We start from the raw sequence: 15,304 nt of genomic DNA, 5'->3' as shown, positions 1-15,304 counted from the left end.
GGGCAAGGGGCTTAGCCTGCATAATGGTCCGGGTCTTAAAGCGGAGCTCCACCCTAAAGTGGAACTCCCGCTGATTTGAACCCTCCCCCCCTCCGGTGTCACATTTGACACCTTTCAGGGGGAGGGGGGTGCAGATACCTGTCTAAAGACAGGTATTTGCACCCACTTCCGGCCACACAGTCTCGGGCAGACTGCGGGCATGACATCACCGCCCGTCCCCCCCGTTGTGTTCTGGGAACACTCGGCTCCCAGTACACAGCGGGAGCCAATCAGCAGGCGTAGCGCGACTCGCGCATGCGCCGTAGGGAACCGGGCAGTGAAGCTGGAGCACTTCACTTCCTGGTTATCCCCAGACAGAGGATGGCGGGGGGGCAGCAGAGTGACGAGCGATCGCTCGTCCTCTGCTGCGGACGTCACATGACTCCAGGACGGGTAAGTGTCCAAATATTAAAAGTCAGCAGCTGCAGTATTTCTAGCTGCTGGCTTTTAATATTTTTTTTTCAGCGGACATCCGCTTTAAGTGGTTAAAATCAGTAATTTTTAGAAAATTACTTGGAACCCCCAAACATTATATATATATATATATATATATATATATATATATATATATATATATATATATATATATATATATATATATATATATATATATATATATATATATATATATATATATATATATATAATGTTTGGGGGTTCCAAGTAATTTTCTAAAAATTACTGATTTTTATATATATTTTATATATATAATTATTTTTTTTAGCAGAGATCCTAGGGAATAAAATGGCGATTTTTGGAGAAAAATACAGTTCAATGAATTATAAAAAAAAAAAACATTAAAGTTAGCCCAATTTTGTTGTATAATGTAAAAGCTGATGTTACGCCGTGAAAATTGTGATCTTTATTCTAAGCAAAAAAAATTGTGATTCTAATTTTAGCCAGAATCGTGCAGCTCTAATATAGATATAGATAAATAAATAGATAGATAGATATCTACATAGATAGATATAGAGATATATATCTATATAGAGAGAGAGAGATAGATAGATATCATGTAATGCAAGGCCGTATTAATTGGTGCTTTTAGATGTTCTTGGTGTTTATCTTTTATTTGCTTAGAAAGGCATATTGTCGGTCCATTACCTATAGATGTGGTATTATTGGCTTACACCCCATTTCCCCCCATTACTGACCGCATTGTTCCAGCACTCCTCTACATCAGTAAGTCAGCAGTCTCAGCTGTAGATGAGGCTTTTCTCCATGCTGCTCCCTTATTCCCAGGTGCTGAGTTGTGATGCTGGGAATGTATTAAGACTTTATTGCTGCAAAACACTCATTTTCCTGAGTTGGATAGAAGTTTTCCCCTCCACAGATAAATCTAAAGAGCCTTCCCCAGATAAATGATGGTTTCTGCGGTGTTTAAAAGACAGAGTCCTAATGCTTGGAGACGGGTGTGACGGTAATGCGTGGAAAGAATTGCAGCCCTGGGAAGTCCTTTCTATTGATGTCAATATATCAGATGTTTTGTGTTCCAGCTCAGTAAGCAGTGAAGATTTCACCGAGATGTGTTCCTCGCTATCTTTATTTGCTTGATTCTCCCGTGACACATACAACTGCTGCACGTTTTATTAGGCAAGTAACTTTAACAATTGGGCTCCTGGACGCGCGCCTGTGCTTTAGTAAATGGCTCATTTCATCTACAATGGTTTATGGGCTGCATAGAGACTGCATTATGTTTTCTATTGATAACACAGTGCAGTGTATTGGGTGCTTTCCTAATTAGAAAGCTTTATTAATAAACTGCATACTCTTAGCAACCAAGTGCCTAACTGGGGAAGCACAGCAAATACCAGGGGACAGGAAAAGCATTATGTTTACGTAACGGAGTAATTAGGCGTGGAAAATGACACGGGCGGATTTTTAATATAGAAAAAAGGTTGTTTTTGCCATTGATGGTGTATATACACACACAAAAAAAGTGCCATTGATGGTGTATATACACACAAAAAAACATGCCTAACATTTATTTTTTATTATTATTATTTCCGAATTCATATTTTCACATTTTCACCCTCTGCCTGCCAGCTCATCATCTTTAGTTCAATGAGATCCTATAGGATTTCCTACATAGGTTATTGATTTACATTTTTCAGCTGCTGAAGGTTTTTTACCTTTTTGCATTCTATGCATGAAGGTTAAAAGTAAAAAACACCTGTATGCAGCTCCATCCCTTTATACTTACCGGAGCCCGATCTCGATCCAGCAATGTGCATGAGAGTTATGGCTCTCTCCCTTCTCATGAGCTCAGAGACGGCAGCAGGAGCGATTGGCTCCTGATGCTATCAATCACAGCCTGTGAGGAGGAGGCGGGCTGAGCCGTGCTCTGTGTGTCCATGGACACAGAGCAGGGCACAGAAGTGAGCATGCACAAATGCCCACATAGCAAGTGGCTTGCTGTGGGGGCACTTGGAGAATGCAGAGCAGCCAAGAGCTTCGGCATGGGACCCAAGAAGAGGAGGATCGGGGCTGCTCTGTGCAAAACCATTGCACAGAGCAAGCAAGTATGTCATGTTTTTTTCTTTAAAAAATAACAGCATTGGCTCTAACTGTTGTCAATCACAGCTAGTAAGAAGGGTGGATGCAAGCCGCACTCTGTGTGTCTATGAACACACAGAGCTGGCTTGGGAGCGTGCCCACATGAGTGCCCCCATATCAAGTAGCCTGCTATGGTGGGCAAGTATGACATGTTTGTTATTAAAAATATATATACAGTATATGGGTTTCAATTTCAATCACTTTAAAGTTTAAACGCCTGGAACACAGCTACATAAATGTTTTACCTGATGAAATATTTGTATCTTTATCCAGTTGTGAGTTTCTCACATCTCTGCTACAGAGCACAGCCCTGCCTGGTAGGGCAGAAGACCTGATTTTTCTCTGTTGCTGTCAACTACCACTTACAGGTCTTCTCCCTCCCCTAATGCTGTGACTGGACAGTGAAGGGAGAAGCAGTAGACTGATGAGCCTATCACCCTGTTCTCTCTTGCTATCAGCCTGCAGCGCAGCTAATTGGCTCCTTGTGCGGCTTCTCCCTCTCCCAGCCTAAGCTTTGCTGTATATAGAGCATTGCGAGAGGCTGATACTATGTCAGTTCAGGAACTCAAACTGCTTGCATTTAATAAACGTATAAAATAATTTGAATGTCTTTTGTATGTGACTACAGTATAGTTTTAAAGGGTAGGAAACGTTCAGCGTTTGCTCACCCTTCTGCCTCCTCCCCCTCCTTCGCTTAAATTGCCCACCTCCCCGGAGTTCCATAGTTACCAAGTTCTTGCCGCAAAGTTCCACCCTGATGTTGACATCTTTTTGTTCAGGCTTCTTTAGCTGATGTGTGTTCTTGAGCAGTAAAGTCCGGTAGTCTTCTATTCATCTCCTAGCCTCATAAAAGTATATGGGGTTCTCTGGAATTTGCTCTAACATTGGGTAAGGAACCCAACATGAAGTTATTGCTGTGTGGCTTGGTGTCACATTTTGGTATGACTGGTTATTGGTATCAAGTTCTAGCGTCTTTTTTTTTTTTTTTTGTAACTCACCTTTGGATTTACAATGGAGGGGTTAATTCACAGTGCAACGGTTTAGAACAGTCAGTAAGGGCTCATTTATGTCCAATGCAATCCGCCTTCTGTGCGCAGGTCCATATGTGCATTTGTAATGCGTCTGCGCTGCACCTTTTTCACATCATTTTTTTCATTCACTAAACTCCTTATTTATGAGCATTTATTCACACTGTTTTGTTCGTTCTGGTGCAAAAACAAATGCATGCCACTTTTTTTCTTTAAAACACTGGAAACTGGATGCAATTGTGTGGACTAGGCTGATTAGAAAACATAGATTTTACTATGCATGTCTTCATGTTTAATCCAAAGCGGACTTCCACCCGTGTTTTAGTTTATTAAAAGTCAGCAGCTACAAAAAGCATAGCTGCTGACTTTTTATAACTGTGGGCACTCGGCCGTGACAGCGTACGGCTTCACAGCCGGGCGCGCACTGTGCTCTCCTATTGGCCAGCCGATCTTCTGTGACCTGAGGCCTTGTACACACGACCGAACATGTCCGTCGGACCAGTTTCCGCGGACATGTTCGGTCGTGTGTAGGGCCGACCGGACAGTTTCCCGGCCTAGCAGACAGGTTTCCAGCGGACAAATGTTTCTTAGCATGCTAAGAAACATGTCCGCTGGAAGCCTGTCCGTCGGACATGTCCGATGGTCAGTACGACTCATCGGACATGTCCGCTGGCCCCGAGAACCCGCGCATGGCATCGAAGTGATTAGACGCATGCCTGGAAGCATTGAACTTCCTGGTGCGCGCACGTCGCGGTGTCATCGTCGCCGCCACGTCACTGCGCATTCTGTCCGCAGGGAATTTGGTCTGATGGTGTGTACACACATCAGACTAAATGATCCCAGCAGACATGTCCGATGAAAACGGTCCGCAGACGGTTTTCATCGGACATGTTGAGTGGTGTGTACGAGGCCTGAGTTGTGTCCCAGAAGATGATGAAATGTACAGTCTATTGTTTTGTTTTTAATATTCTACGGTTTCTGTACGTTGGAACATGTTAGGAGTTGGTTTGCAAGCTTGTAAAGTGAAATATGTACTTAAATATGTTGCAACCGCACAGATTTTTCAGTATTTAGTTCATCCCTCTACAATTTTAAACAAATATTTGGCACAAAATGGAAGGGTTAAAAAATAAATAAACTATTCTCTAATAAATAGAGTGCAGATGAGAGAAATAAGGTGTTTAGTAAACCTTTATTAATCCTCTCTGAAAGGAAACTCTTATCAGTGTGTACGATGGCGGACTGCCATGAATCACGGACCAGCTAGGCTGTGTTGACATTCCATCCACCACAGCAATGAAGTTCATACTGATGTCAGGTGTAATAGTGTATATAGTGCATGAACAGCACTATGTGTGTTATTAAAGTATTGTAACTTTTGCCCAAATTACCCTCAGTATTTTCCTGGGATTATGGTGGTGATTGTGGGCGGGGAGAAAGACTCTATGATGTCACTTCAGTTCCTGGTGTTCCATCAGATTAGGCGACCCGTCAGAATGTGTAACGGAAGTGACGTTTCGTGGGTGTAGCAAGATGTCCGCTTGCCCCCTTCTCAGTGTATCCTTACTGAGTGCAGGGTGTATCAAGATGACGGCGATGAAATGTCACTTCCATTACACTTTTTGACAGGTCACCATATCTGACGAAACAGTGGCACTCCTTTCTGTTGTGTTGTGGTCTTTCCAGCTGCTTATTATCAGGTGGTCAGGGCTTTGACAGTACTACTGTCCTGGGAGTTTCTATCCTCTTCCTCCACACTGAGCCGTTGAAGATGGTGTCTGCATATTACTGTATTCGGCTTCATGCACACTAGCATTTAAATGCTAATAACTAGCTCCTAAAAGCTGTTAGCATTTTTTTTTCTGCTCCTAGAAGCTAAATAGTGTTATTATTTGTGTCCATACACACTACTTTTGGCTATTGGAGTTTTTATAAACGCTTCAGTGTCTAAGAGTAGGAAAAAATGAATTTTGTAGCGTTTCTTGGAGCGTTTTTCCAGCAGAAAAGCTTCTAATAGCGTTTTTTAGCTTGTGTTTATTTTTTGCTGCAAAAAATCTAGTGTTTTTTCAGCTTAAAAAAAGGCTCCTGTGCATGAAGCCTTATTGGAGTAGCCGGTGCCAATGTTGTGGCCAATTCTAAAGCAGCGTTACTGCATCATCAGTCATATACTGTATATACTACTGTCGGTGACGGGATGAACAGGTATGAAGTAAGAAAAGAAAAAGCAGTTGAAAGGTGCTATATAGATCATTAATGACTAGGTTCACCTTAGTAAAATAAAAATTAATGCACATATTTTTGCTGGAAAAAATAGCACAGGAGCCTTCAAGGCATTGCACCTGTATTCAGTGGATCGCGGCTGCAATGCTCCTGCAGACTCCTAGCCCAGCTCCCTGCCTATACGGGGATTACTTCACTTGTATTCCATTGAGAATTACAAGTCGGTCTGGCGCAGATGTAGATGGGATTTTTGGTTCACTCTCTCACAGATCTCTGAGAATGAATGACATGGCTGTGTGGACGGAGCCCTGAACAGCTGAGCTGATTTTAAATGACTTGAGTGCCTGTGACAGCCCCTTAGTTCCCAGGTACCCAAACTGCAGCCCGGCGTCCAAATGCAGCTTTTTGGCACCTTTGTGGCCCTCACAACCCCTGCAGCCACTAATCTGTGTTTCCAAATTGCCCTGCTATAGTAGTCTCACGTAATGCATTTCCAGTCTATCTGTCTCCTGAAGTATGTCTCCAGGTCTAACAACTCCCTATAGCATGTTCACAGTCTCTGACCATCTCCTGCAGCGTGCCTACAATCTCTGATCATCTCTTGTATCAGGTCTGTAGTCTCTAACAATCTCTTTGTTATGTCCACAGGTTCTTCGCATCTCTTGGATCACAGTCTTTGACTGTATCCTGTTGTTTGCCTGCGGTCTCTACTAATGAATTTTCACTGAACCTTATGTGCTGCCCTTAAAGGGGTTGTAAACCCTCAGGGTTTTTCATCTTAATGCATTCTATACATTAAGGTGAAAAACCTCCTGTGATGCAGCTGCCCCCCAGAGCCCCCTTTTTACTTACCTGAGCCCAGTCTTTCCAGCGTCGGGGACAAGCACACCAGCTCCAGCCAGTGTTTCAGGTCCTGATTGATAGCAGCGCAGCCATTGGCTCTCGCTCCTGTCAATCAAATCCAATGACACGGGGAGCGGGGCAGAGTCTTGCTGTCTGTGTCAATGGATGCAGCAGCAGGACACAGTAGCGTGCCCGTACGAGTGCTCCGAGGGAGAGCGGCTCATCAGTGGGTCACTCGAGAAGAGGAGGAGCCAGGACCGCCACTGAGGGGCCCCAGAGGAGGAGGAGGATCCAACTGCACAGAGGAGGGAAGTATAACATGTTTGTTTAAAAAAAAAAACTAGTTATTCTTTAATGATGTTGGAGGCTACCCTTGAGGCCCCATATATCAAGAAAGCTGACCTCCACTGCCTTAAGATGGGTACACTTAGGCCGAAAATTGTCAGAAAACAGTCAGTTCAGCAGGAACTGGCTGACTTTTGGCCCGTGTGTACAGCTGTCTGTTCTACAGAAGTTATTGTGAGCAGCATCTGTCCAAACAGCCATGCTGGAAAACCAGGATCTGATCAGACCTGATGTGCTACCATACCAAGCTGCTTCCTACTGTGGCACACCTGCGAGCTCGATCCTGAGCTGTACTGCCTGTTTCCATAGACACAGACAGCATGGCTCTGCCTCCCCCTGCAGCAGGACCCCATGGCTCCTGTCGCTATCAGTCTGCCATGTGAGAAGGGAGAGAGCCTCTGTTCTTGGGTGCAGCGCATGATAGTGATTGGGTTCAGTTAAGTATGGGGGGGGCTGCACACATAAATGTTTTCACCTTAATGCAGAGAATGCATTAAGGTAGAAAAACTTCTGCCTTTAAAACCACTTTAAATCTTGGTGTGCTTTGTGTATTTATTCTAGATCTGCTCAGTAATTAATTGTGGTCCTTTTTTTCTCTGTGCAGAAGCTTCCTGTAATACAGACCGGTCACTGCTGCCCTCTCTCCTTGAGCAGGGTGACTGGTCTGGTCTCAGCCCCTTCCTGTAGTCGGTGAAGCAACTGGGCCGCTGCCAGTGCTTTTCTCTCTGCAAGGGCTTTGTACAGCCCAGTGATGATGTCACTTTTATTTTTACATGCTAATACCTGGGTTTGCAAAGGCCTTTTAAAAGGCCTAATATTAAAAAGTCAGCAGCTACAGAGACACAGTACGGGGATCTGTCAATGTAAACAAACAGATCCCCATTCTGATAGGGGACTAGAGATTAATCGGCTGTTCCTAGAGACTAGGAACAGCGATCCCTCTCCTTCAGTCAGTACACCCCCCCCCCCCCACCCCCACAGTTAGAAACACCTCTCAGAGAACACAACCCCTTGATCACCACTAGTGTTAACCCCTTCCCTGCCAGTGTTATACAGTAATCGGTGCATTTTTATAGCCGTAGGTCCCCTGAACTCCAAACTGGCACACATGTAGCCCCTCTCTTCCTCTACAAGAGGGGGACCTACGGCCGGGGAGCATAGATTTTTCAAAGCCGGGCACCCCTTCCATAGACTCCCATGTTAAACGTCAGTCTAGTCATGGGCACAGTGAGACATGCAGATGGACACCCTAGGCTTATACTCAAGTCAATACGTTTTCCCATTTTTTTGTGGTAAAATTAGGTGCCTCGGCTTATACTCGGGTCGGCTTATACTCACACATATACGGTAATTGTTTTTTAAGTTCTCAGTATTTTTTTGTTTATAGCCCAGTGCCATCTGCCAGTGCCAATACCATTGCCACCTGCCAGAGCGATTCAGTGCCACCTACCAGTGCCAACTAAAGCCATCAGTGCCAATGCCAACCAGTGCTAACTATTGCCACGCAGTGCAACCTGCCAGTGCCAATTAGTGCCACCTGCCAGTCAGTGCCAACCAGTGCCACTTGCCAGTGTCACATGTTAGTGCCACGTGCCATCTGCCAGTGCCAACCAGTGCCATCTGCCAACCAGTGCCACCTGCCAATCAGTGCCATCTGCTAGTACCATCTTTCAGTGCCATCCAGTGCAACCTGCCAGTGCCAATAAGTGCCTTCTGCTAGTGCCATCTTCCAGTACCATCTAGTGCCACCAAAAAAAAAAAAAAAAATCGGCCTAAAATATCGGCCATCGGCCGCCCAGATTTCTAAATATCGGCATCGGCCAGAGAAAACCCCATATCGGTCGACCTCTAGTACAACATCACAAGACCGCGCAATTGTCAACTAAAACGACGCAGTGCCGTATCGCAAAAAATTGTCTGGTCATTAAGGGGTAAAAATCTTCTGGTCCTCCTGGTTAAGGAACATATTTATATTTAAGTTTTTGTGCTCGGAGTTCAACTTAAAAGGTTTTTGGGAAATATTGGCCTGTTCTCTATAAAACTTTCTATCCTGTTTCAAGCGCGATGCATATTTCAAAAATTCCTTTTGTAGCTAGATGGTAACATTCAGAGACGCACTCGTTTTCAAATAACTGAGCACAATACCTCTGCCCGGTGTTTCCATAGACACACATCTATATTTGTTCTTCCCTCTGCCATCGTCCCTAGTGTACCCAGTGCGACAAGATAACACGCCAAGCTTCACTGTAAGAATTTTTTGTCTGTTTATCTGCCTGTTTTGTAAAGCATCGAAATCATACGTTTTTATAGCAAAGCGGGTGTATTTATAAATCTATTTTTGTCATCTTTATTTCAGGACATTCATAACTGTAAGTTGTCATCTAAACTTTTATGATCATTTTGCCAATTCAACACGGCCCCCATATTTCTCGTATGGCTTGCTGTAATAAAAGCCTTTCTTTCTTTATGATCAGAAATGCACCAGATTAAAATGCATCTCTAAAGGCCTGGGAGAATTTGTTTTTGTTTTTTTGTTTCTGGTTGTTGATTAAAGAGGTTTTGTAAAGTTCTGATGAATTTCTTTTTGATGTGTTTTGTAGGATACGTTTTCACCTACATTGATATCTTCTCGGTAACACACTGAGAAAATAATTGAGAGTATTTGTCAGGTTAAGAATTACAGATTGACTGAGAACTTTTCCCACCAGTAAATGAATTTTTCTTCTTCTTCTGCAGCTTTCATAAATAATGCCGTCTCAAGCCGAATGAATAGAAGTAATTGCTTATAGAAGCATCACATAAAAACTTGATTGTTTGATAGCATCCAAAGATTTAATTTCACCATCATTTTTGGCAATTTCAGGCCGAGCTTACATATGTCTAAAACTGCTCTGTGAGCGGTCTGTGCGCTTTCATTAGAGTCATTTGTCAGAAAATGAAGCTTGCAGCACAAGTGTGGGAATATGCGCGACTTGTGAATAGTGGGCAGATTAGAAGTGAATGGGGACGCTTGACCATATTTGTCCCCCAGTCTTTATAAGAAAATAACTCAAGTTTTGCTGATCTCATCCGGCAAGGACTTAGAGTAGCTGATTAGGTTGATTTTAGATGACAAGGAACGAAATTTAGCTTGCGTGACATGTCATTGGGTAGTGACTTTGGTTGGTTGATTGATTGATTTTAATATTTCTTTACAGCGCCACATACACCCTGAAGGGTGTGTCTAAGCGCTAGAAGGAGGTCCGCTGGTCTATTCTGGACCAAAAAGCAATCCAATCGTTTTTATTAAGGTTACAAACTATGCAGATATAAAACCATATAATACAGTATAAAAAAGTGCCGGTACATGATAACATTAACATACACCAAAGGTAGCTAAGGAACCGGTATAACTCAATTTTGGGTAATGACTATAATTCCTAATAAGGGGGGTTCCAGCCTAGGGAAAAAATTAAGTCATCAGCTACAAATACTGTAGCTGCTGAATTTTAATATATAGACCAGGGATATGCAATTAGCGGACCTCTAGCTGTTGCAAAACTACAAGTTCCATCATGCCTCTGCCTCTGGGTGTCATGCTTGTGGCTGTCAGTCTTGCTATGCCTCATGGGACTTGTAGTTCTGCAACAGCTGGAGGTCCGCTAATTGCATATCCCTGATATAGACCCTTACCTGTCCAGGGGGCCCGCAATGTCGGCACACCAGCTAATTTTTCAGATCGGCTGTTGAGTGCTGCTGCCGCCATCTCCACTATGGGAAGCCGGCAGTGAAGCCTTTCAGCTTCACGGCCGGTTCCCTACTGTGCATGCATGACGCGCGCTGCGCTTTCTAATTGGCGCAGATGGAGGAGGGGGTCCGAACTTCTGAGGGGGTTGCGCCATTTCCGGAAAGTGGGGACAGGGATCTGTCAGAAACCGGTCCCCATTACACCCTCCTCCCTGAAAGGATCTGTCAGAAACCGGTCCCCATTACACCCTCCTCCCTGAAAGGTGTAACTGAAAGGTGTAAAATGTGGCACCAGAGGGGGGGGGAGCAAATAAGCAGAGGTTCCACTTTTGGGTGGATCTCTGCTTTAAGAACAGAAGATGCATCCTCCGAAGAGGAACTGCATGACCGCAGGATGCTCTCCTCAAAGACGATGGGTCATTTCAGCCATGAATTGATCCCAGTAGCTGGTCTTTTGTGTTTGCATAGACAATTCACAGACTGGGAGTGGGACCATTGGCGGCCGACCAGCGGTCCTACATGGCTCCCCAAACTACCAAAAGGTTTAATAAATAGGAAGAGAAGAAAGAGGAAAGGGAAAAGACAGCAAGCCTCTTATAGGGCACTAAGAGGCTAGCCTCAGATATGATGAGGCTGTCCCCATCAGGTAGGTTATCTAGGGGTCCCAGGTTCTTTTCTAATCGGGGAAGCTTGTCCTGCAGGATGGCAGAGAGGCGTTGGTTTAACGATACCCAGGACAATTTGTTTTTTAAGAGGTGAAACAATAGCACTGGGGATTTCGAAGATCTTGCAATCATTATTCTGGCTGATGTAAAAATGAAAGATATAAGTGGATCACTGAGAGGCTGAGCCAAGTGCTGGTCCAGGCATCTGGGTGGATCCTGACCCTGGATTGGCTGAGTGACATCAGCCGATGGTGGGTCAGAAGTTCAGAATAACTGCACTCCATAGAAGTATGCACAAAAAAGCTTTGGCTGTAACCACTCTTTATTTTTTTCCAAAGTTTTGGCTTTAGATATACCTTCATTTTAATATTTAACATTATTTTTTGTGCCCAATTTAGAGGTCAGCTTGTTATTGGTACTTCAGGAGGTTGATTTTTCATCAGATATTCACAGGCCTGTAATTGAAGTTCTTGTCGCGCCGTACATTTTCTACACCTACCAAAATAAAAATGTCAAACAGCTCATCAATTTATAATGAACAAGGAGGTTCTTATGGGAGGAGCGTTTCCCTGCAAGTGTTTAAAAGAAATTCGAAAGCAGGCACCCCTGGTAGCCAACAAAGGTGACCCAATTATTTTTACCATCATAAAAACAGATGTCCCTGTTGTATGCTTTTGCTGAAATTTGTAGAAACTATACACCGCATTTAGATGTCTGAAATGTGGTTTCTATGATTACGTTGAGAGCAAGGTCACCCCAGCCCAGCCCTTCCTATATATACAATTACACATTATTGAGCCAGTTTCTCCCAGGGTGGTTGAAGATTACTTGTGTACAGGTATTTAGCTAACCGAAAATGCAGAAAAAGTGCAAGCAGCTCATCGGTTTATGACTAGTAAGTAAGGTATGTGTGGGAAAAGGGCTGTTTAGTCCTTGAAATAAATTCGACAGCATGAAGTCTCGCAGGCCAGCAAAGAACCTAAAACCTGCTTCTAACCTTTTGTGGTTAGAATTTATTTGCATAATGATCCACACTTAATTAAATACAGAAATTGCAAATGTGTAATGTATAGTACCGAAAGCCTAGTACACACTAATAGTTTATTTTTATTTATTTTTTTTCAACCCTTTGGATTGAATGAAAAAAAGCTCAGGTCGAAGCCACTGTACTAACAATCTATTGTTAGTGCCACTATATTGCCTGCTCTGCTATTGTGTTCTGACAGGCAGGCACCCCCCTGCCAAAACACTCCGGTTGGCAGACCTTTTTCGGTTATGAGCCTTCGACAGATGCTGCCGTAGAATCGGGCCGAATGTTAGCCGGATTCTATTGAACTTGCTGATGTTCGTCCCATGTGTACAGGGTTAAAGGGGTTGTAAAGGTACATTTTTTTTTTCCTAAATAGCTTCCTTTACCTTAGTGCAGTCCTCCTTCACTTACCTCATCCTTCCATTTTGCTTTTAAATGTCTGAGAAATCCTCACTTCCTGTTCTTCCGTCTGTAACTCCACCCAGTAATGCAAGGCTTTCGCAAATTGTCGTTTGACAAACACAAACGTAGTGACGTACTATGAGTTTATAAGAGGAAGTTCATTTCTCAAGCGCCGCCCTTTGGGCCCCTTCTGCTAATTTCATGTTAGTAGAAGTATGGTGAGCGTTGATTTGCAGTTTTCAGATCGTACAAAACAAATACCTTTTAAAATACGTTTGGCATAACTTCATCAGTATCACCTGCAAAGCAGCTTCATTATTATCCCATTAAAGATGATGATAATGAATGTGCGCTGCGTTTCGACTTCATCACTTGCCGTGTAATGCATGTTAATTCTAGATAACGAACCGTAGTTTACAAGACTGGACTCTTCCCATTTGTTCCTTGATTCCGAGCATGCATGTTTGTACTTTTGATCTTTGTGTGACGTTTTCTGTACCGACCGTCCGAAAATCAGACGTCGAGTTCACATCTGCCAAATTTTTTTTATAGCCTGCACATCCAGCTTTTGTCTGACGAAAAAGTCAAATCGGCTGTCGAAAGCACCGTACTAACGATTCGAAAATCCGCAGACGGCTCGTCTTACGAATTTCCCTTCTGATTTTCGGATCGTGTGTGCGAGGTCTTGGACATCAGAGTCGATCAAGAAGTCAGAAATCCAAAAAAGTCAAACCCTACTACAATTGTTTTCTGTGCATATTCTGTTTTGCGCAGTTGTGTGTCACAGCTGCAACCCCTTTTTTTAAAAGGGAAGGTTTCTAACTATCGAAATGATAGTTTGATGAGGACGGGTTGATTATATGCTTTTAATAATAGCTAGTCCATTAGTCACTGCAGTGATTATTGTCGAAGTGACTCTTTTATTTCGAGGCATGTGTCAGATCGAGGTGGTGGAAGAACAAACAGTGCCTGTAGTGGGTAACTTGTATTTTATTTGCTTTCATTGGTTGCTCTGTGATTTGGTTAAAAAAGTAGACGTTTTTCCCCTATCAGGGACAACTAGGTTTAATAAACGTTGAAAGTATTTTACTTGTTATGATTTCAAGCTGCCCAGATTCTCTCGCTGTGAGATTGCTCGAACCTGAATTCTACGCAATGACCTAGTCATCCTAACTATCTGTAAAATGTGTTGCCTATTGGAAAGTCTTTAGTTTAGAATATTGTTTGGTTCCGAGGAACTTCAATATCTCGATATTGGTCACAGATTGGTCTCCAGCATTAGATATATTATGTAGAGGGGCCGCAATTCAGGACCCATCCCATGAGTTGGGTCCATATTTGTTCTATATTTAGCATTCATTTGTTGCATTGTTGTATTGCTTCCATGCTTGGATGCCTGCTCTTTTGTTAACCAGCATAATTTCACAATTTTTTTTACTTTTACTATGTTTTGTCTGTTTATTTTATTTTATTCTTTATTTTTTTTTTATTTTTTTTTTATCTTTACGACTTAATTGTTCGCTGCTCTCTTTGATGGCACTTATACTTTTTACTTGAAAGACTAATAAAAACCATTGAAACAAAAAAGTAGACGTCTTATTGGAGTATCTATACATAGAGCCATGCACAGCACCCCCATTTCTTAGCATCTTTATTATGTTTTTCTCAGGACTTTCTAACTGATCTGGTGATGTCAGAGGTAGACAGATGCGGTGACCACGATGTCCTAATCTTCAGGGAAAATACACTGGCTACAAAAGCCATTGAAGAATATTTGAAGTTAGTTGGGCAAAAATACCTGCATGATGCTCTAGGTAAGTTTTCGTCTTAAAATTCTGGCAAGATTCATGTAAATATTCCTAAAATATTTTTTTATGAAACTTCTCATCTGCTTTTGGAATTTTTCTGCTTTCTACGTAGAGGGCTTTCTTCCCGTGTTCCTCCTAATATATCTTACTGAGCTTTTCAATCTCTTTGTTTTCCTCCAGGGGAGTTTATCAAGGCCCTGTATGAGTCAGACGAAAATTGTGAGGTTGATCCCAGTAAATGTTCATCTAACGAACTTTCCGAGCATCAGAGTAACTTAAAGATGTGCTGTGAGCTGGCTTTCTGTAAAATCATTAATTCTTACTGGTGAGTAAGTCTTTGCTCTGCAGAATAAGGCATTTCACAGCTTTGTTACAAATCGGAGATGTGTCTTGGCAAACATGATCAATTGAAATTGTCCTAAGGGCAATCTATAGTGCTTTTTTAAGGCTGGCTGTAAATAGGCCAATTAAAGAAAATTCTGTAAATATTCTTTGTATATTCTAGTAGTACAGTAAAACCTTGGATTGCGAGCATAATTACTGTAGTTCCAGGAACATGTTTGTAATCCAAAGCACTTGTATGTCAACGCGAATTTCCCCATAAGAAATAATGGAAACTCAGATGATTCGTTCCACAACCAT

General features: G+C 42.7%; 1 protein-coding gene across 9 annotated transcripts in view; it reads left to right on the top strand.

The window, feature by feature from the left end:
* RASAL2 (RAS protein activator like 2) overlaps positions 1–15,304 on the top strand; it is a 425,879-nt gene that overhangs the window by 369,095 nt on the left and 41,480 nt on the right. For all 9 annotated transcript variants that reach the window (XM_040360350.1, XM_040360349.1, XM_040360355.1 and 6 more), the window contains 2 exons: positions 14,524–14,668; positions 14,843–14,987. In XM_040360350.1, the coding sequence (XP_040216284.1) occupies positions 14,524–14,668; positions 14,843–14,987 (290 nt within the window). The remainder of the gene's footprint in view (positions 1–14,523; positions 14,669–14,842; positions 14,988–15,304) is intronic.

This window comes from Rana temporaria, chromosome 7, assembly GCF_905171775.1.
Source record: "Rana temporaria chromosome 7, aRanTem1.1, whole genome shotgun sequence".
Taxonomy (NCBI): Eukaryota; Metazoa; Chordata; class Amphibia; order Anura; family Ranidae; genus Rana; species Rana temporaria.
This window is presented reverse-complemented; position numbering and strand designations above follow the sequence as displayed.